We start from the raw sequence: 20,950 nt of genomic DNA, 5'->3' as shown, positions 1-20,950 counted from the left end.
CAGACAGTCACGCTCTGTACGTTTGCGCTAGCATACGTGCCGTGTGAAAATTGCAGTTACCAAAACAACGGCATGGAAAGCGCAAAAAAATATATACATTACAGGCGACGTCCTGCACATGCTGTGAGAGCTCCACGCTGTCGATTCAGTTCTGATTCACTGTTTCTCTGTTCATTTATCCACCCAGACGTAAATCCCTCTCTACTGTAGCTGTCCAAGAACTTGCATTACAATAAGACAAATGTGACAGACTTACAAATCAAATCAAACCACGGTAGACCCATAGCAGTCAGAGAGAGCCTCATGAATACTCCTATTCTTGTCGCATTTTAATATTTCATCGCTGTCTGCCATTTTCCAATGCAGAACTAATTTCTGGCATTAATTACTAATTTCACTGATGGCATTAGCACTGGTAAGTGTGATGATGATCAGATTAGTCAAGCTGCATTATGCTCCAAGACCCACAGCAAGATTTTCAGCATATTAAAATAGGGGGACACTGATAGGAAAGTTTCACTTTTCACTCAATTCCCTTGAGTCCCTATTTGCAAGTGGACTTGATTGTAGTGGTTCTGAATAAATCTACAATCTTAAGAAAAAAAATTATCAGGCGCCATGGACAGAACTCTGCAAAACAGACAGTAGACGAACTCTCCGTGTTAACAGGTTGCAAGTTGAATCTTAGTCATTTTATTTGTGCCATGCATCATTCTGTCAGCATGCCGTGCAATGTTGTGGCATTTTATTTAATTACAGATGGTGAGAGAGGGACTGGGCCAGCTTCTTTGACCGATTCACAGCCCAAATAAAAAGACTGCAATACAAAGGATGGAAAGGACATCCCATTTTCAACATGACATTTAGTTTTTGTGCATGAAGCAACCTTCAAAAATAGCAAATACATGACGAGCATCAAAATACAGCTTCAGAACCCTTCACTATATATATATATATTTAGTTACTGCCTTTGTATTTGTAGGATAGAAAACGCACAGTGCATTCATATGTTCTTATTTTTATTCTAAAACTGCTCTCCGGTGAACTCGAGGCGAGAACCGATCACATGTCAAGACCTTGTACAGGTTTTCTTTGTGTGTGCTAATCAATAAACTTGGACGCGGGGGGAGAAATCTCACCAAGGCATGTTTCATAATTTATGAAAGCTTTGTTTGAACTCTGACAGCTCCCAGCTGAGTTTTGACACCATCTCGTCAGCTGAGGCTATTTGTCATCTCACATTAAACCACCCTTTTGTTGTACTTTTATTTTTTTCTCAAGCAGAATGAATGGAAAATCAGCTTTAAATGATCAGTCCGCTTCTTCCTTGCTCATTTAGGACTGCCACGTGTGTTAAAAATGAATAGGTTCAGTCAAATATTGATCCAGCCTCTTGACAATAAACTGCACAGTCTGCTGCTTATTAACATTGTGTCAAGCAGAATCTGAAGCAATAACTCACCACCGATATAATGCTGTTATATGTCTCGCATCACAGAAGGAAAACTTGGACCGGTTGTTGTGAATCAGCGCAGTTCCACTAAATGGTCTATTGATCTCTAGCTGCTTCTTGCCTCAGGTGGTTAAAAGAAAAAAAAAAATCCACTCGCTGTCGGTGATTAAAACAGAGCCCGGTGCCAAAACAAATAGTATTTAACATATACTCTGGCTGCTGCAGCTTTCAGCCAGCCCACTTCAGTTTTAATCATTTAGAGCAGCGGTTCTGTGCCTTTTAAGTTGTGATGCCTACATATAAGGCAACGCATACTTTCAACTCCGTCAAAGAGAGCGTGGTGGTGAGCTGTAAGCGGTTCAGCTGAGGAGAGACTTGCCCTCATTTACAGTTTGTTTTGATTTTAGGGGCCTGAAGAGGTGAAAAAGACATACTGTATTTTATGTTCAACTACAAAATAAAAGAAAGATTAGGGGAGAAAAAATATTTGGTTCAGTATCTTTGATTTTTTTTTTCTCTTGTTGTACTTGATCTTTTCAAGTTTGTTCAGATGCGCCTTGTGAACTTGCTGTGAAGCACGACACAAAAGGCAAAGTGGAATATAAAATCTCTCTTACTACTAACTTAAATGTATAATGTGCAGGAGTTATCTAAAAAAATAATAGATTAATCCCTTTCAATTATTATCTTGTAATCGTCTGCAGAGGCACTGCCCTCTATTTGGATTTTGTCATTTTGTTTTTATTTTGTTGTGTATGGGACGTTTCTGGGCTTAAACCAGTCGGCAAGTAGCCCGCAACAAGGTGCAAGTTGTAAGAGTAAGACAATTGCTGCCCGTGCCATGGATGTATGAAAAGCTGCAGGTTTCTGTGACGGTTTCACAGAATTGTGAGTTCACTCAAACACACAGAGCAGAGGAGCAGTCACAGATAGTCACTCAATGGATGCACCTTCCTGCAGGTTTAGTTCTGCTTTAGAACGTAACCACCATCAAACAAGCTGAGAATAACGTCTTACCTCTGCTCTTCGTTCTTGTTAACACCGCTCCCTCTCTTCATTCACTTTCTGCATCACTCAACCAACACTGCCCTCTTCTTCTAGTTCACATTCTGTTCTATGTTGCGTCATATTGTTATAGTTGCTGTTTTCAAGAGTTAAATTCTCAATTTTAGAGAAAACAATAGTAGTGTCCATATAAACTTACACTGATCAGCCACAACATTAAAACCACTGACAGGAGAAGTAAATAACATTGACCATCTTGTGACAATACAGTGTTCTGCTGGGAAACTTTTGGACCTGGCATTCATACATGTGGATGTAAGGCACCCAGGTACCCCCACCCCATAGCAATGACACTCCTTGATGGCAGCAGCCATCCCCAGCAGGATGCAGCCTGACACAGACACACACACACAAAAACGGTTTAACTCAAAAAAACATGAACAGCACAGGGTGTTGACCTGGCCTCCAAATTCACTAGAACCCAAACTGATGAAGTATCTGTGGGATGATCGGCAGAGGCCCCTCCCCTCAAAGGCCCCCACTAACAACATTCTGTTGCCAGACACCACAGGACACCCTCAGAAGGCCCATGTCCATTCTCTGATGAGTCACAACTGTTTTGGAGGCACAAGGGAGACCTACACAATATTAGGGAGGTGGTCATAATGTTATGCCTGATCGGTGTATAATACATTTATGTAGCATGTGGAAACAGTGAGTTATTCCACTTTTGAAACTATTTCATGATGAGTTCTTGCCAGGACCGGCTCTCATTATCTGAATTTGTGAAGAACACAAAATACCAAACTCACAAAGGGCAGATGGTGACAAAACGGACAGAAATATCTGGATAGATTAATTTACTGGGAAATGTCACTTTGTAATTGATAGAGGATGCCAACCGTGCTAAATCATCAAGTATGTTTCTTTGGGAAGCAGCCGAATACTGAGACACTGCTGACAGTTCTGTCTCAAGAACTAATTGTAGGAACTAATTATAGAACATAAAATATAAAAATTAGTGGCTCTCCCACTTGTGATTCATTTTCCATGATCTAATACTTATGTCAGATGCACATCTTGCCATATTCTATCACGAACCAAGTTTATACAACGGATTCACACCTCCTTAGGTGGATCAGGATGTAAAAATATTCCCGCATGCTGACACGACTCTGCCTGTAAACCACGAATGAGTGATGTTTTCAAATAAAACCAAGCCCAAAGCGGGATGAGAAGTGATGCCCAATAAAGCTAGGAACTGAGGGAGGGACAAACCAAACCCTGCGCGGCATGATTAGTCACTATCTCAGAAAATATCCTCAACTCAGGATAGGTACAAGCATCCATACCCATGGAGGAGATTAGGAGCACTTTAAAATGAGGCATTCAGCTTTGATTTATTGAAGTATAATCCATTTCAGGGTGTGCCATATGTCTAACCTTGCAGGGTAACCATAACCTCAGGGAGTGTGACTCACAGTCTACTCTGCAGAAAGACAATAAATAAAATAAAATCAGAGTTGGGCCAAGGCAATGGATGCATTAAAATGTCTGTTACAGTTCAACTAAACAGAAGAGCAGATATTAAGAGGAAAGTGACGCCTTTTCACGTCTCCTGCATTTGCTTTCTCACAACAAATAACACTTCAGTGCGGTGTTAACCAGAGAGCCAGAGAGCAACAGCTACTCCAAGTGGTCCACGTCATCCTGCGCTGACGCTTGAAAAGCCTCTCTGTCCGGAGTGAATTAGCTAAATCCTGAGTGTCGTGATGCTGTGAGATAAAAAAAAAAAAACAACATCTTGATAGCTTGTAATAAACACGCCACACTCTCTAAAAGCTGTCGTCAGCCTCGCTGCTTTGAAGCCGGATCTCACCTCCCAACCCAGCGCCGTTTCACATCTCCTCTTGTTTTGTTTTGCTCTTATTAGGGAGCCGGCGAAGACTTCAGGCACATCACCTCAAACTCCACTGTAACGGATCAAAAATCTCTGCTGTGTGTCGTGCGTGCGTGTGTGAGCGTGCGCGCACACTTTCATTTATCTTAGTCATAAGTAGCTAACAGGATGCCTTGTTAAACAGCCGGGTTTCTAAATTGCATCTACAGTTTCCAGCTTGTCGAGCTTGCGACCCAGATAGGAGGCAGGGAAGTTTTTGGGTCAGGGGATGTTTCCACAATATGCTCTCTCCCTCACACATTCATATACTTCATATACTCATGGAGGAATGTACCGGAGTGGCAGGTAATGGAGGGAGGCCAGTTTTAGATGGCATAAAATATTCATGTGTGTCCATGAAGTGTTGGCCAGGTTTCCCAGCCCCCAGGTATGTGCTGCTGCCTGCTCTTTTATCACTGTCCGGCTGCTCAGGCCCCGAGGTGGTGGATTCTTTATAGTGGTATGATTGGACCATGGGGAAGAGCCAAGAGAGGGAAGGGCTCCCCTGAATTGGCCTTCTTTTGGCACAGTAATGTAATATCATGTGTCAGGCTGCCTAATACCAGCGTTGATGGATTAGCTCCACCGGCCGTGTGACCGTTATGACACTGTCCTGGTCATAAACACCCACCTGGCCAACACCACCTCAGAGCGGCTCTCCGCCTCTGTGTCACATTCTCTGTGAGTGCTTCATTATTTACGAGAAGAAGTTTGCTCACTTGGCTGCAGGCTGGACAAGAAGAAACCGAGTTCATCCAAGTATTGCATTACTCCACATGAGCTTCCTGTGGGGTCCTCGGTAGTGTTCCAGAAACCTCTGGTCAGCTGATTCTCCAAAATGAACCCTGGGGATGCAGAGAGAGAGAGAGGTGGAGAGAGAGAGAGAGAGAGAGAGAGAAACAGAGAGAGAGAGAGAGGGGTGGTCTCACTCTGACGCTTTGAGTCTCTCTCTTTACTTTGCCGTCTCCCATCACTTTCCCTCTCAGTTCTAACCCACACCTGTGCGTCCCCCCCACACATTCGCGCGATGTCCCCTGCGCCCAAAACTCCAACACAGATTAAGTAATTTCACGGAGAGGCAGAAGGACTCAACAGAAGATCAGCTGTTGCCACATAGAAAATACCCCGAGGGGACTGAAATAGACCAAGACGAGCGTAGACAGGAGAGGAGAGGAGCGGAGAGGGGAGGAGAGGAGACGGGAAGACTGCTTCAGGTGACCGAGTTGCAATGGAGGCGCACGGCATGCGTGATTGAGTGCCACCGCTTCTGGGAGCGCTGGCCGGCTTTCGCTGAGGTGGATTACAAAAGTGCAAAAGCAACCTTCAGAACTGACCGGGACCGCCTCTGTAAAATCTCACTTGACGGATATTCTCTGCATCATGAACGTGTCGCCCCCAGACCGCAGGAAAAACAGGCGAGAACTGGCTTTGGAGATTGGCATCCGAGTTCTGCTTTTCGGAGTTTTTGTGTGAGTAAAGCCTTTAAACTAAAAATTAAAATTAAAATAAATAAATAAATAAATCCAGCCCGGGTTTGTGCGTTTTGGCCATGAGATTGAGATTCGTGATTGGCGTTATCCATATGTCTTTTCGTGTGTGAGATAGTGAATTCAGGTTCATTTGCGGTGTGGTGCTGGACATACAGGTCTATCCGTCGATCCGCGGTTCAGCACCATGGACAGATCCCTTCCAAACAGACAGCAGACACTCTCTCCGTGTTAACAGGTTGCAATAGCAAGTTGAATCTTTGTCGTTTTTACTTTGTGCCATGCATCAGTATCTCAGTGTCACGCAATGTTGTGGCATTTTATTTTTTTTCCTAATTAAAGATGGGGAGAGAGCTTCTTTGATCACTTCACACCCTAAACAAAAAGACAGCAATGCAAAGGATGCTCCTGGTGATGCAGTGACCTCCCGTAGAGAATACTTTTTATTTTATTATTTTATTTAAATACATGACATTTGTTTCTGCGCATGAAGCAACCTTCAAAACTAGCAAATATAAATTATTAATTGTTTCTCTAGCCCGGAGGTATGAAGCCCTGTTTGCATCAAGATTGTCTCATTTATTGATTTTCTGCTTGATCTAATCTGTAAAAAGACAAAAACAAAAAAAAAAAAAAAACTGTTATCTAAATGACTCACCTTGTTGCAGCATTTAAAAAAATAAAAAATAAAGTCAAAACGAGGCTTTTCATATTTGGAGTGTGCAGCTACACTGCCTGCATTCCCCGTGCACATTATCATTAATATCTGTCTTTGGGCTAAGTCCTCTAACTCTGTGAGCTGTCACGGTAAATGAATTATACAGCCAAGATGAGCCTGATGCTGCACATTCACAGCGTTTGACACGGGCAAACTCAAGCGGAGAGCTCTAAACGAAGACAAGAAGCAAGAGGCATCTTAGTTTGAGCCTTTTGTGTGCGAGTCTGTGAGATACACATTCTTTGTGGGCATTTTGTTGTTGTTGTGAATCAGTGCCCGGGGCCACATAAAAAACAATTTCACACGATATCATCATCTAACTGCTGTCTTCTGCCACAGAAGCCCCAGTCCCAAAGTCCTTGATCTCTGACTGATGCGAGTTTTCCTCCCCATCTCCCCTCCTCACAGGAGGCAAACGAGGGCTAATAAACTGTAAAATGCTCCACCAGTAAACTCGATCAGCGTTGTACTTGCAGCAACCGGTGGCACTGAAGCGACATCAGATTAAAGGGACAGTTTGCTTTCTTTGAAGTGGGGGTTGCATGAGATGTTTTAACACAGTCAGTGGATTACCTGCAGTGGATGGTGGTTTGCACGCCTACCCCCAGTTTGGAGAAGCAGGGAGGCGTAACGGCATAAAAGCAAAGAAATGAATGGCTGTGGACAGGGTCAGCAATAAAACCCATTCAATTAGTTTATGCATATGCTATATTTAGAATATGAAGCCTAATTACCTTTCTGTCAAGGAGTCTTTTCCAATGAAGCAGTTATATCGATCCATGCTCTCCACAAAACCAGGGACAAAAGCAGAAGTCATTTTTCCTTGCAGAACAGTGGAGCTGCAAGTCCCCCGTTGTCTTAATCAGTTACCTAGTTTGTGTAATTGTGTGACTTTGCTGTGTTAACACGTTGGTTCAGCTCTTAACTAACAGCATTAGTGCAGGAGGTAAAATAACCACTTTTGTCAGTGGAGTCTGGTGTCACTGAAAAGAGCAATATAACAACTTCATGTCTCAGTCGGAAAAGGCCGCCAGATGTCAGAATAAATCAGTGATAATATTCTAAATATAGACTTAAACTGATGTTGTTTTTGATGACTAAAATTTGTATTAGCCCCTTAGTTCATTGCTTGGCTCATATGCAGGTGAATTGGAGGCGTGTCAGCCACCATCTACTGTAGGCAACACTTTAAAGACTATGGATAAATACCTCATACAACCACACTTCACAGAAACAGAACTATTCCTTTACATTTGGTCAAACAGCGTCAAGTTTAATTCTGCTACGTGGCCATATATCCAATTCAACTGCCTACATGCTTAAACATGTAAACATTATTTGACGCTATGCTTATGACTGAGAGCCTTTATTTCTGATAGCATTTCTGATCTGACAGACTGGAGCGTTCGGTCCAATTCATTTCTTTGGGAATTGCAGTGATTGTTGTATCGAACAAGCTGAGGTGGCCTCTGGCCCAGAGGGGCAGCGGTTCCCTGTTCTTGTCTCACCTCAAAGACCGAGGTGAAGGCTGGATAATTGGGGTCGAATGGAATCAGTTGTTTTCTTCGCTGGAGGTGTAATGGACAGTTTTTTTTAGCCTTTTGTGTCCAATTTTTGGGGCAGTTCCAGTGTTGGTGCCGTGCACCGTGGCAGCCTTATTCGCGAATGTTTACTGGTGACACTCAGCGGTCATGGATCTCCTTGCTTCACTGATTACTTTAAATCTTGCTTCCAGCGTTAGAATTTCATTTCAGTGCTCTGTTCCTCCGCGGCTCAGCACTGAATTTGACTAACAGGAAGAGGAAGAAATAACTGATTGTCTCATGTGCTGTTCATATTCCTTTGTAATTGTGAACATGTACCGAGGGATGCTGGGAATGAATGAATCAGTCCTTGAGTTTGGGCTTACAAGAAGATATGAATTCATCAGAGAGATGTCTCTCATCTGCGATTACACATGCAAGTTCGGTATTTCTTTTTGTCTTTGATTTAATAATGCCGTTTGTGACATAGATGTCATTCTCTGTGCTTGACTGCTCAACCACACCAACGGGAGAATTTAAACCGCCGATTCCCTGCCGCCGTTCACATCCCAATCTCGCCAAAGACGACCTTCCTTTAAGGGACGGTTACTTTTTATTTGCCCTTGCTTGCCAAGCTGCTTGTCTGTTCCAGGCCTCGGGAGGTGCACCGACCTTAGCGACAGGCGGTGTGTGTGTGATGTTAAGTTGACCCTGCGCTGTAAAACGACTAATGCCATCCAGTCACGGCACCCCGGGAGTCACACAGTGTATAGCAAATACGGAATGGAAATGAATCTTTGACATTTAACCGAGTGAAAAGTGAGAAAAATGAGCTGATATCTGAATCGGAAAGAGATAAAGTTCTTATTTCCCTGTGGTTAGCTGCTCAACGTAACAGGATAATGAGATCGGTGCTGTTTCATGTCTGTTGTAATCTAGAGCACAACAAGCAAGAGCATAGACGAGTGCCATTTCTTCCTTGAGTTGTCGTCTGCCGGAGCAACTCACGTTGAAGTTAGTATGTGCGTGTTCTCAAACTTGGATAATTACCCATAAATATCGGTTAAACACAGAGGAGGAGACAAAGCCAAGAAGGGCACAGACAAAGCGAAAGAGACAGAGGAAGGAGACAAGATGGAGGACATGCGGTTAGGGAGATCTGGATTGTTTAGAGATTTTACAGATTAGGACCTGAGGCAGAGAAAATAGGCACCGAAACCGTTCTGCAAACTCCTGTCAGTGCAAACTAAAAGCTTCTTGATGGAGCGGCCAGCCGGAGGAGAGGGCAGCTGTTTTTACGGGCTGATGTAAATGGAACAGATTTGTTTGTGCCAAGAGAGGCAATTTGAGCATAAGGGGAATTTTATTGCGGAGAATAACGGGGGTAAAGCGGAAATTCTGCGTCCAGTCTGGATAGCTTTCTTTGACCCGCCACTCTGAGGATTGTTCTTTTGATACAGTTGTTGTGAGATGAGGCTAATAGCTTGTGCTCTAAAACAACACGATTCATCCCTGTAAATGACGTGGAAAAAAGGCTTAGGGATGTGGTTGAGAGCTTTGGCACATCTCAGAAAGCCTTGCAAGATGTTGGGGAAGGGTTGAATGTCAGAGTATTACTCAGAAGTGTGCTTTCTTTTCGGAAGACTGGTTACAATGTCATCGGGACACGCTGCCTCTGTAGTTGATAAGAACAAAAAAATAAAATAAAATAAACCCTGCAGTCTGGAAGAATGATTCTCTTTGGATTAATTGTAATAAACTGTAATCCTGGTTTGGCAACACAAGTGATTACCACAGACACAAGAAGGGTAGTCTGACAGATTTGCAAACAGTATACTTATAAAAGTGCAACCCTGATCTGATTTCATACCAAACATGGCGCCGGTGCAACAGGTCACCGTGGAGACGGAGCCTCGTGGTGCCCCGTCACCTGCAGCTCCTCATCAAACGTCTCTACAAGCTCTAATTCTTGTTCCATTAAAAAGAAAACAAAATGGAGAAAAGAAAAAAAAGTGCAGAAAATAATAACCCATCACAGTGCCGCTTTCTGTGGCGGCTTCGTGGAAGAACATTAACGCTGTCTCTCTAATGCACAGGGTCACACTGGAGACGGTCATTATCCCGAGGAAGATTTCTGCAGCCCCCGTCGCCCTCAGCTCTTCATCACTGCGGGTGCTCATTCCTGCCCCATTACAAATATGAAACGGTTCACCGACCAAAAAAAAAAAAAAAAAAAGGCAGAACATATTTGATAACCGATAACAGTCAGCTCTTATTGCAGTGATGAGCGCGCTTGCAGTCTCTGTGGCCGCTTCTTAATTAAACCTCCCCGCCGCGTTTTGCCAGTCGAACGCTTTTAATGTGGAGCAGCGGGTTCTGTTTGCATTAGCAATAATACTTTCATATAAATCTGTCGGGGTGTAAAGAGAGGAAACATCAGATAGTGAGGCTGTTATCAGCAAAATAAAGCGGTGCTGTGATGGGATGCATGCATTGATTTCTGTACAATTAAAGTCCTGAGGTGGAAAATATCAGGATTCAACATATTAAGATTGATCACAGAATGTAAACATACTGAACGCAGACCTTGAATATAATCAATAATGCATCACGGATCGTACCTCTAAAGACACTATAATAATCTTGTACATCATCCCAAATTCTACACCCAATAGATTTAGATGTGAGTGAAGACATCTTCACCCCAGGGCCACAGGTGTGAGTGTCAAAGCTCTATTAGATGCCTTTCAATATTAATCCTTGTCATCTAAAAGGCTTGCTCACACTGCCAACCTCCACAACAAACACTGCAGCGCTGCGGCTCTTTGTTTTATTTCACCAGTCTATATGGTTTAGTCAACACACCTATGTCCATGGGAAAGAAAAAATCAAAGCAAACAAGCTCAGTCCTGCACAGTAAAAGCACACAGTGGGTTATGGCAAAGAGTGGACGTAAATCCTCCCGTAAAGCAAGTCCGGCAGAAAGCACTTAGACCAAGATAATGTTCGCAGAATCCGGTTGACTAAAATGAAGAGAGGCAAGAAAATATTTGAATTGCGGTCACTGACTGATGAGGAAAAAGCATCTGAAGCTTTTATTATCATTATTCATTTAAACAGCGTTACCACTTTTACGTTTATTTAGTTAAATTGTGGTCAGAAATCACTTTTCAACAATGTGACAGATGTCTGGTCTAGAGTCCTCTCAGCCTGACATCATTCTCATTAGAATATACAGCGATCAGCCAAAATATTATGACCACTGACAGGAGAAGTAAATAACATTGATCATCTTGTGATAATTCAGTGTTCTGCTGGGAAACTTTATTCAATTCAATTCAATTCAATTTTATTTATATAGCGTCAATAACAATACAAATCGTCTCAAGACACTTTACAAAAACCCGGCCTGAAACCCCCAGAGCAAGCCTGAAGGCAACGGTGCCAAAGAAAAACTCCCTTTTAACAGGAAGAAACCTCGAGCAGAACCCAGCTCATATGGAGGGACCCATCTGCCTAAGGCCAGCCGGGTACAGACAGAAGAAAGAGAGAAGAGAACAGCAAAAAGAGAAGAGAACAGCAAGATAAACATACATCTGTCATAGATACACATATCTGACTAAAGCGTACATGTGGAATCTTTATGACCTGGCATTCATTTATGTGGATCTTACTTAGACATGTAGCACCCACCTAGATCAGACCAGGAACCCCCAACCCCATAGCAATGACACTCCTTGATGGCAGCAGCAATCCCCAGCAGGATGCAGCTGGACATCAGGCAGGAACAACTCCAAAAAAACATGTCAAACAGTACAAGGTGTTGACCTGGCCTCCAAATTCACTAGATCCCAAACTGATCAAGTATCTGTGGGATGATCCACAGGGGCCCATCCCCTCAACCCATAGGACCCAAAGGCCCCCCACTAACAACATTGTGTTGCCAGACACCACAGGACAACCTTAGAAGGCCCGTGTCCATTCTCTGATGAGTCACAAATGTTTTGGAGGCACAAGGGAGACCTACACAATATTAGGAAGGTGGTCATAATGTTATGTCTGATTGATGTACGTCTAGTAACACTCCACCTGAATTTCATCATGGCCCATGTTTCAACCATTTACAGCTCCATGGACCACACCATTATGTCACCGTTACGCTTGAAGCCCACCCAAACCCAGATTTGATTTGCCCAGCAGATCACTGCCGCCTGCATTATTGCTATAGCGTATTCTTTGTCTTCATTCATCTTCTGTAACCGCTTGTTACTGTTAAGGGTCGCGGGGGGGGGGGCTGGAGCCTATCCCAGCTGTCATCGGGCGAGAGGTGGGGTACACCCTGGACAGGTCTCCAGTCTATTGCAGGGCTAACACAGAGAGACAGACAACCATTCACACTCACACCTTTTGCAGCTAACATCTGGAGCAGTGATTTGCAGGTCATCCACTCCATAGCCCTCATTATCTCGGACATAACAGAAAAATTGATACGTCATGTTTGACAACTGACTGTGGCTGCAGGGCCATGGAGACACTTCCCGAGTGAACGCTACTGACACATAATGACCGAGGGCAGAGGGAAAACAATGGCTGAGGAAGTGCAACCTCTAGCGATGCTCATTTGTAGCTCTAGGTCTATAACAGCACGGCGAGAACGCCCCATTGTTGTACTTGATTATAAGGGCTAATATCAGCCTGATTAATTAGTTGCCGCTCAAAGGAGGAGCTCTGACAAAGTGGCTGTTCGAGGACATGCAATTAAACCAAACAAAAGGCAATTCAACAAGAACATCTGACAGCATTAGTGAAAATAAAAAGGAAACAATGTCAGAGCTTTTTCAACCAACTTTGATTAGTGGCCACGTTCAAATCAGAATCTGAGGGTTCTGTGAAAACAAAGAAAACAGAAAAGCTGGAGAAGATTAGAGGAAGGAGAAAAGAGCGAGGAGACAGGGAAGGGTGATACGCGTCGAGCAGCAAACTAGGAAGGTGCTGTGGGAGAAATAATTCCAGCGAGAGCCGAGGCGGCCGACTGTCACGCTGAGACCAGGGATTCCCTGACAGCGCAGTCTGCCATCGCTCTCAGCCAGCCTGGCATTTCATTCCCCACAATCGTCTGATCAGCTCATTATGTCCCGCGATCCCTGCTGTCATCTTTCCAACCCCGGCTATTTATCCCTCCATGGGCGTGCGATCGTGTGTCGTTTTCACCATTCCTTCCTAAAAGGGACAAGCAGAGGTTTCTGCAAAGATTGCCCCGTGGATCAGCGTATCCACCGGATGATGAACATTCACAGCACGCACGAAGATGTTAGCAGGAATGGAGTCGACACAAAATCAATCAAAACAAAATCTTTTTTGATATTTGGTTTTGATTGATTTGAATTTATTAGATCATGTCTGAAAATGAGTTTTCTCTATCCAGTCTGTGCCTTTATGGCAGAGAGTTTAGGGAAAAATTGTAATTTTCTCAACATAATGGTGTCATTATGTGAATGAATAATTGATCAGATTTTTGTACAGTTGAGACCGTCCCCCCACGAAAAAACCTCAATGAATTCACAGTTCCCTCATTACACAGTGAAAATAATACACTTAATCAGTTACCACCATGTTTGCAGGACTTATTAAATTAAATTCTAAACACACAGATCAGGCATAACATTAAAACCACTGACAGGAGAAATAAATAACACTGAGCATCTTGTGTTAATGTTCTGCTGCATTCGTGTGGATGTTACTTAGACATGTACCACCCACCTAGACCAGACCAGACACCCCCACCCCATAGCAATGACACTCCTTGATGGCAGCAGCCATCCACAGCAGGATGCAGCCTGACACAGACACACACACACAGACGCTTCAGGAACAACTTGTGAAAAAAACATGAAGAACAGCACAAGGTGTTGACCTGGCCTCCAAATTCACTAGATCCCAAACTGATCAAGTATCTGTGGGATGATCCACAGTGGCCCCTCCCCTCAACCCATAGGACCCCCACTAAGAACATCCTAATCCAGACACCACAGGACACCCTCAGAAGGCCCATGTCCATTCTCTGATGAGTCACAACTGTCGTGGAGGCACAAGGGAGACCTACACAATATTAGGAAGGTGGTCATAATGTTATGCCTGATTGGCGTACAGTCACAGTGAGGATTCTACTTCATGTGTAGCATTTTCAGTTGAGCGGAGAAATTAAATTACAGCTCTCGCGTGATTACATTTTACATTGCCAATACTTACTGCAACATGGTATTGTGTTAATCTTGTTGTTCAAACAACACGATCATCTGGATGAATAAACTGTAAACCAACTGATCATAGACCGTGACTGCGGAGAATCCAGCTCACTGCGAGGGTTTGTACTTAGCCTCCAAGCTAGTGGTTTCCTGTTTCAAATTATGGATTCTGACTGTTACCACCTGCTGGTATTGAGAGTTATTTCTTCTCAAGCAGGTGCAGAAAGTGTGCACCAGCTGGTTGTTGGCTGTAGTCTGCAGTGTTAAAGTGGAAGTCTTTGGTCCAGACACAGTTGGTATGAAGCAGCGCCACGGTAGACCTTCGTTGCCACGCTTTGATGTCAGTTTGGTGTGTCCGTGCTTCAAAAAATGTATAAATGTCTGGCAGGGCAATCTGGTACGTTTCTTCTTCTTTTTTTTTTTTTTTTTGGACTACATGACATAAATGATAACCTTAGATGCACCTTTCAGATATTGTAGACAAGGTTTGAATTATAAAACAGAACAGAAGGGCTCAGTCAAGTTTGTTTGGGGCTTGTCTGTTTTTTGCTTTTTTTTTGTCTTTAAAGGGAGATTGGTACCCGTTGGTTGGGAAGGTTATCTACCTTTACAAAATCAGAATCTGAGGGGTCTACTTTTACAGCCATAACATTAAAAGCACTGACAGGAGAAGAAAATAAATAACATTGACATAGTGACATTGTGACAATACAGTGTTCTGCTGGGAACCTTGTGGACCTGTCATTCATTCATGTGGATGTTACTTAGACATGTAGCACCCACCTAGACCAGACCAGGCACCCTCACCCCATAGCAATGACACTCCTTGATGACAGCAGCCATCCCCAGTAGGATGACGCCTGACACAGACACACACAAAAAAAACGTTTTAACTCAAAAATATGTAAAGAACAGTACGAGGTGTTGACCTGGCCTCCAAATTCACTAGATCCCAAACTGATCAAGCATCTGTGGGATGATCCACAGAGGCCCCTCCCCTCAAAGGCCCCCCACTAACAACATCGTGTTGCCAGACACCACAGGACACCCTCAGAAGGCACATGTCCATTCTCTGATGAGTCACAACTTTTATTTTTTGTGTGAAAGTAATCTTGAAGCTGAACTTAGTTTTTTAATTTAAAAACAAGTCTCCTGTTGTTTGTGTCTCAACCACAAATTAAAGGGACCTATGACCAGAAGCTACTGTGTGTATTAACCTTTGCGATATGTAAAGACATATTACTAAAATTAATTTAAAACAAGGCACCAGCAACCTTAGAATGGCAGTATTATTCAACATACTGAGCCAGAGGAAATACTGGTATATATTTTATCAAGTTAGGGTCGGACTGAGGAGAGACCTTGTTGTCTGTCTGCAAGCGCAGGAGATGGCAAAATGATGGTAAATGATCAACCGCTTCATGCAGTGCATGTGCAGTATGTTCTTCAGTAGGGTTTATTTAGTTCATTTGAAATGGAGACATATTTGAACCAAGACTGGTGCTCGTCGTAGCAGGCGTAGTCTGAGATGAGGGGCAATGCTGTAGACCTCTGAGGTACGGAAGCACTGTGAAGATGACAGCTTCCCTCGGAGCCAAGAGGAGGATCCCTGCACTGCTTTACACATCCACCTGTCGTGACATTTCTATTCTTAAACCTCCACCTGTCACTTCTTCCCTCTCTTGCCCCTTTCTCGGGTATTTTCTTAGATCGGCGCCATTACTGTCATTTCCAGCATTACGCTCTTATAGAAAGACAGATGAGGGGCTAAGGCGATGAAAGGGACCCCATCCAACACACACACTTGCGCATTTGGCAGTCTTCTGGCCCAAATCTCAAAATATATAACAAGCAAGCCCTTCTCCTTCTGCCGCAGCCTTCATCACGGCTGTGTGTGTCCCTCAGGCTCCCAGGTTTTGCTGTCAGACCCCTCTTTCCCTGATGGCTCTCCTCTGGTTTTTCTTTAAGACAATTGCGCTGCAGAGTGATAGCACACTTTTTGCCACAGCGAAGTGGATCGCAGGTACAGACAAGTCTTAGCGTCCAAGGAAAAAAAAAAGCTTTGCAGATTTGCTAAAGCTCGGAGCATGTGTATTATTGACACAGGGAAAAGTGAGATCTTCAAACAAGTGGTTATATTTTGAGCTGCACGTACAGATTTTTAATCCTGACAGCAGGAAGGAGGATTTATTGAACAGTGGACACCACATTGAAAGTAATAAGAAAGCTATGAGAGAGAAAAAAAAACAATATAAAACAAAAGAAAGTTCTTGTTTATGATGGAATAGAAGTGAAAAACTTTTTAAAAAAGACATGGATAATGGAAACTGTTAGTTGTTGAGGGTGGTCGAACATCTTAGCTGTGGCTCTGTGCTGGAATCCGATGACCTGGATTACACAGTAATAGGATACTCCTGTACTCAGGGCACATACGTTACTTTAGCATTATTATTCCCCACAGTGTCACAACTTCAAATGGGAGCTGGGAAATTTTAATCTCTCAACAATGATCGACAACAAATATCACTGCAGTTGAATTGACCTTCTGACTTTTCATCATTTTCATCCATGCAGGCACGAGTTTAACTAATCACATTAATTATGGCTCGGCTCCATTTAAGAGCTTTAGTAATCCATGTCAGTCATCAAGCAGTGTATGCAGACTAAACATCTAAACACAGAGAAATAACATGATAGTAATTAAATCCCCTCGAAAGGCCGTCGGAAAAAAAACGCTGCATTGAACACATTACAAAGAAAAAAGGTGGCACAGCGTCTGGCACTTACAGTACACCCATTCTGCACCTGTGTAAAAGGAATTAACTCTTAAAAACCGGAATAGGAAAAGCTGGAAGTTTAGGAAACAAGCAAGAGTTACCAACATGTTGTTATCTCTGCTACTTTCGACTTCACTGAATATCAGAAGTAATATCATGCATTTTAATACTCAACCCTTTTCAACAACTTTAGTTACTTATATTTACTGCAAATTCGGATTCATTCATCCTCTATCCTCTGAAGGATCACGGAGGGGCAGGAGCCCACCCCCTGCTGTCAGTGGGCGAGAGTACCTGACAGCAGGGTCTCCAGTCTATCACAGGGCTAACACAGAGAGACAGACAACCATTCACACCTACGACCAATTTAGAATCACCAATGAACCTAACCAGCACGTCTTCGGACAGTGGGAGGAAGCTGGAGTACCCAGAGAACCCACGCAGACACAGGGAGAACATGCAAACTCCACACAGAAAGGCCCCAGTCAGCTGATAGATTCCAACCCAGAAGCTTTCTTGCTGTGAGGCATCAGTGCTAACCACCATGCCACCACTTTATAAAATCCAACATATTAATATATGCTGCCACGCATATCATCCATCACATCATCCTCTGAGATTTTGTCACCTGATGTTTTTTTTTCCAGTGACTGGGTCGACAACATCTCGACTTTGCACCTTAACATCTGCCCAAAGTTTTTTGATTTATAACACATCTTTCATAATTCTTGCGACAAGAGGCAGAATAAACAGCCGCCAATTAAAGAACCCTTAAAAATAAATTAAAACACACCCCCAAAATTACAGAGATTTACACTGGATTAGTTTTATCATAGGACCGCTGTGTTACAAGAAATAGGGTAGGTAATTTGCGGCATATTTTTTACTTTACAAATCATGGCCATGTCTAAAACTAGTCCCGTGTAAATAGGACTATAGATTATATTTAGAGGCCCTTGCAAGAATGATGTTTTAACTCATCATGTAGACTCATTGTATTTTAGACCACAGGTGAAGGCTCTGCACAGCGCAGTAAACCCACACAGGTGATTTCAGATATTCTGACTGATTCTTGCTCTTCTCAATTGTGTGGGTACGTACACACAGCAGGGCCTGATTGACATCTCCCTCACTCCCCTGTTAGCTCGGTGGCCTTCACACTTATTACTACTCAGAGGTGGGCGACCACTGGTAATTCCACCCACAGCCAGCCTGAGCTGAGCTCTAATCACATGGAATATCTGGAAACCTGTGGGGGCGTATAAGACCTTTGAGCTACACTGTGTATCGGCTATATTACTTGTAAAGCTCATAGCATTATTATTTCGGATTGGTTTGAACGCCTCTGCCCTGGACTGTTGGAGGCAAAGAAAGCCACGGCTCACTCACACTCCGTTGCATGTTTGTTTGGGAGTTAACATTCTGCATAAACTAGTGAGCGACACAGAAAGCAATACGAATGGAAGGCACCTGGGCCGGCTGTCACTCCATGACACCTTTTCCCTAAAATAGGTTCATCGCCTGGAGACAACCACCAACGCTTTAAGGAGGATTTACCTCTGTATGTGAGCTGTGTGTGCAGAGTTAAATCCATAGCGATTGATTGATTGGTAAAAAAAAAAAAAAAAAAAGTAATTCATTCATTTTCCTGGATGTGTCACTTCCCCCAGGGCATCTAAAGCTCTTCAAAAACATGAGAAAAATCAAAATGAAAAAGTGTGATTTTCTGGGGCAGGTCACGAAACCCATCACAGTGGAGAGTGGAAGGCAGAACAACAAGCAAACAACAACTAAAAAACACAAAAGGGAAATAAAATACATTCAAGCCTCAGCCAAAAAACTTAAATAGCCCATGGCAAGGTCAGCAGATCCAATGTTATTACGTATACGTATGACCACCTTCCTTATACTGTGCAGGTGTCTCTCGTGGCTCCGAAAGTGGGGGCCTATGGGTTCTATGGGCTGAGGGGAGGGGCCTCTGTGGAGTTGTTCCTGCCTGTGTCAGACTGCATCCTGTTGGGGATGGCTGCTGCCATCAAGAAGTGTCATTGCTATGGGGTGGGGTAGCCTGGTCTGGTCTAGGTGGGTGCTACATGTCTAAGTAACATCCACATGAATGAATGCCAGGTCCAAAAGTTTCCCTGCAGAACACTGAATTGTCACAAGATGGTCAATGTTATTTACTTCTCCTGTCAGTGGTCATAATGTTGTGGCTGATAGGTGTAGATCCATGAAAGTACGGCATATCTGTGACTGTTTCTTGTTTGTGAGGTGAAGCAGCAGTACATGCGTAATTTACCCGGGGCTTGTGCAGCTGCTAATGACCGCAGGTGTTTTGTGAAGGGGTGTGCACGCCCAACCCTCCCTTGAAAGAGCTCAAAGCTGAAATACTCTTGCTGTCGGTGCTGACATTTGCTAGGATGAACAATGAGCGTGACATCGGTGATAAATGTCAGCCTCGTGTATCAGACCCATATCCGTATCCAATCTGCATGAATGATCAGGGTGTCTCCCTCCTTCTCCTTGTATTTTGCTCCAACACTGCGAGCGCCTAACTCAATAATCTCTGCAAGAGAAAGCACACCGTACACACCCACTCAAACCTCTTTATGTACACTTTGAAACGCAAGGCGCATGGTCTGAGACGGATTCCTTAACCTCAAAGGAGACCATAGATATTATTCTGCTCTCAGATTTAATTATCTGTGCCTGAGCGGGCCTGGTTTTATTTTTGATAATCATCTGCTTTCAAAGCAGGAGGATGCTGCGAAACTGTCTAGATTCTTCCGGTTCAAGGTTAACTGATAAATAGATGATTCCTGTGTGTATTCACCTTTCAGCGCCGACCATTTACCTAAAGGTCACAGGATAATTTCGGAGCACTGAGGTGAGTGTTGCTTGATTAAATTTGCCCTGACTGTACGCCACGGTAGGTACAAACATGATTAGGTATTAGGTTTTTACGATTAATTTCATACTCAGAAGCACAACACTGGCGTCACAATATCAACATCAGCTTTCGGGATAAACATGATGTAGTTCATATTCAGAATTATTCTTCTTAACCATTTTGAAATCTGAAACTGTCATAAAAGGACATAGCAAAGGTTTGGGACATCAAAAACAACAATACAAAACAGAATGATGCGTGGTTTATGCTTCTGCGTCAGTTTGACACTGTAGCTATGGTGACAGGCATAGCTATGCATTGCGGCCATGCAGACCACAAGAGCTGTGATTGGTCTGCTTGGTAGCAGGAAAGGTTAACTGAGGAGGTTCGGAGATACAAACGTTTGTATGGCTCATCTTTGGCGAAATTTTGGTGAAATTTTGGCAAGATTTCAGTTGCAATTGTCGAAAGTGAAGCAGGACGTAAAAACAAAAATTAACCCGACTGGCAATTAAGACACAGCACCGACTAGTGGTGGGGGATGTTTTTCCAGAACGAGCCAGACTGACGAGCGCACAAGTATAAATGGCTCCCAGCGGCGTCGGTTACGTCGCCTATGTCCCACAGAGGCCTAAACCTAAACCGAGCTTAACTCCTACATACTAGAACGATGTGCTGTATGGGGACATTAAATGTGGCAATTCCCTTCATACGGTGCAATCGAGAAAGAAAGGAAGCTCGACAAATCTGACGAGCCAACACCAATGGGCCAGTAAAGTCGATGCATTTGCTCAGCGAGCTCAATGAATATAAGCTCCGGACCTGTGGAGCATTTGCAAAGCCTCCTGGCAAATCCTCGGTGCGCAGCAGCCCGGCTCCTTTCTTTCCCCGCCGAGGGTTGGGAAACTTATCT

At 43.6% G+C, this 20,950-nt stretch overlaps 1 protein-coding gene across 1 annotated transcript in view; it reads left to right on the top strand.

Annotated features, from left to right (window-relative positions):
- Positions 1-5,595: 5,595 nt before the first annotated feature.
- Positions 5,596-20,950, top strand: part of plpp4 (phospholipid phosphatase 4) — a gene marked incomplete at its 3' end in the record, with an annotated part of 44,546 nt that continues 29,191 nt past the window's right edge. The window contains exon 1 of the mRNA XM_084561585.1: positions 5,596-5,866. Coding sequence (XP_084417711.1) covers positions 5,778-5,866 — 89 coding nt within the window. The 5' untranslated portion in view covers positions 5,596-5,777. The remainder of the gene's footprint in view (positions 5,867-20,950) is intronic.

Source organism: Chelon labrosus (assembly GCF_963514085.1).
Source record: "Chelon labrosus genome assembly, chromosome: 15".
NCBI classification, from domain to species: domain Eukaryota; kingdom Metazoa; phylum Chordata; class Actinopteri; order Mugiliformes; family Mugilidae; genus Chelon; species Chelon labrosus.
Note: the sequence above shows the minus strand (reverse complement) of the source record. Positions and strands in the feature narration are given on the sequence as shown.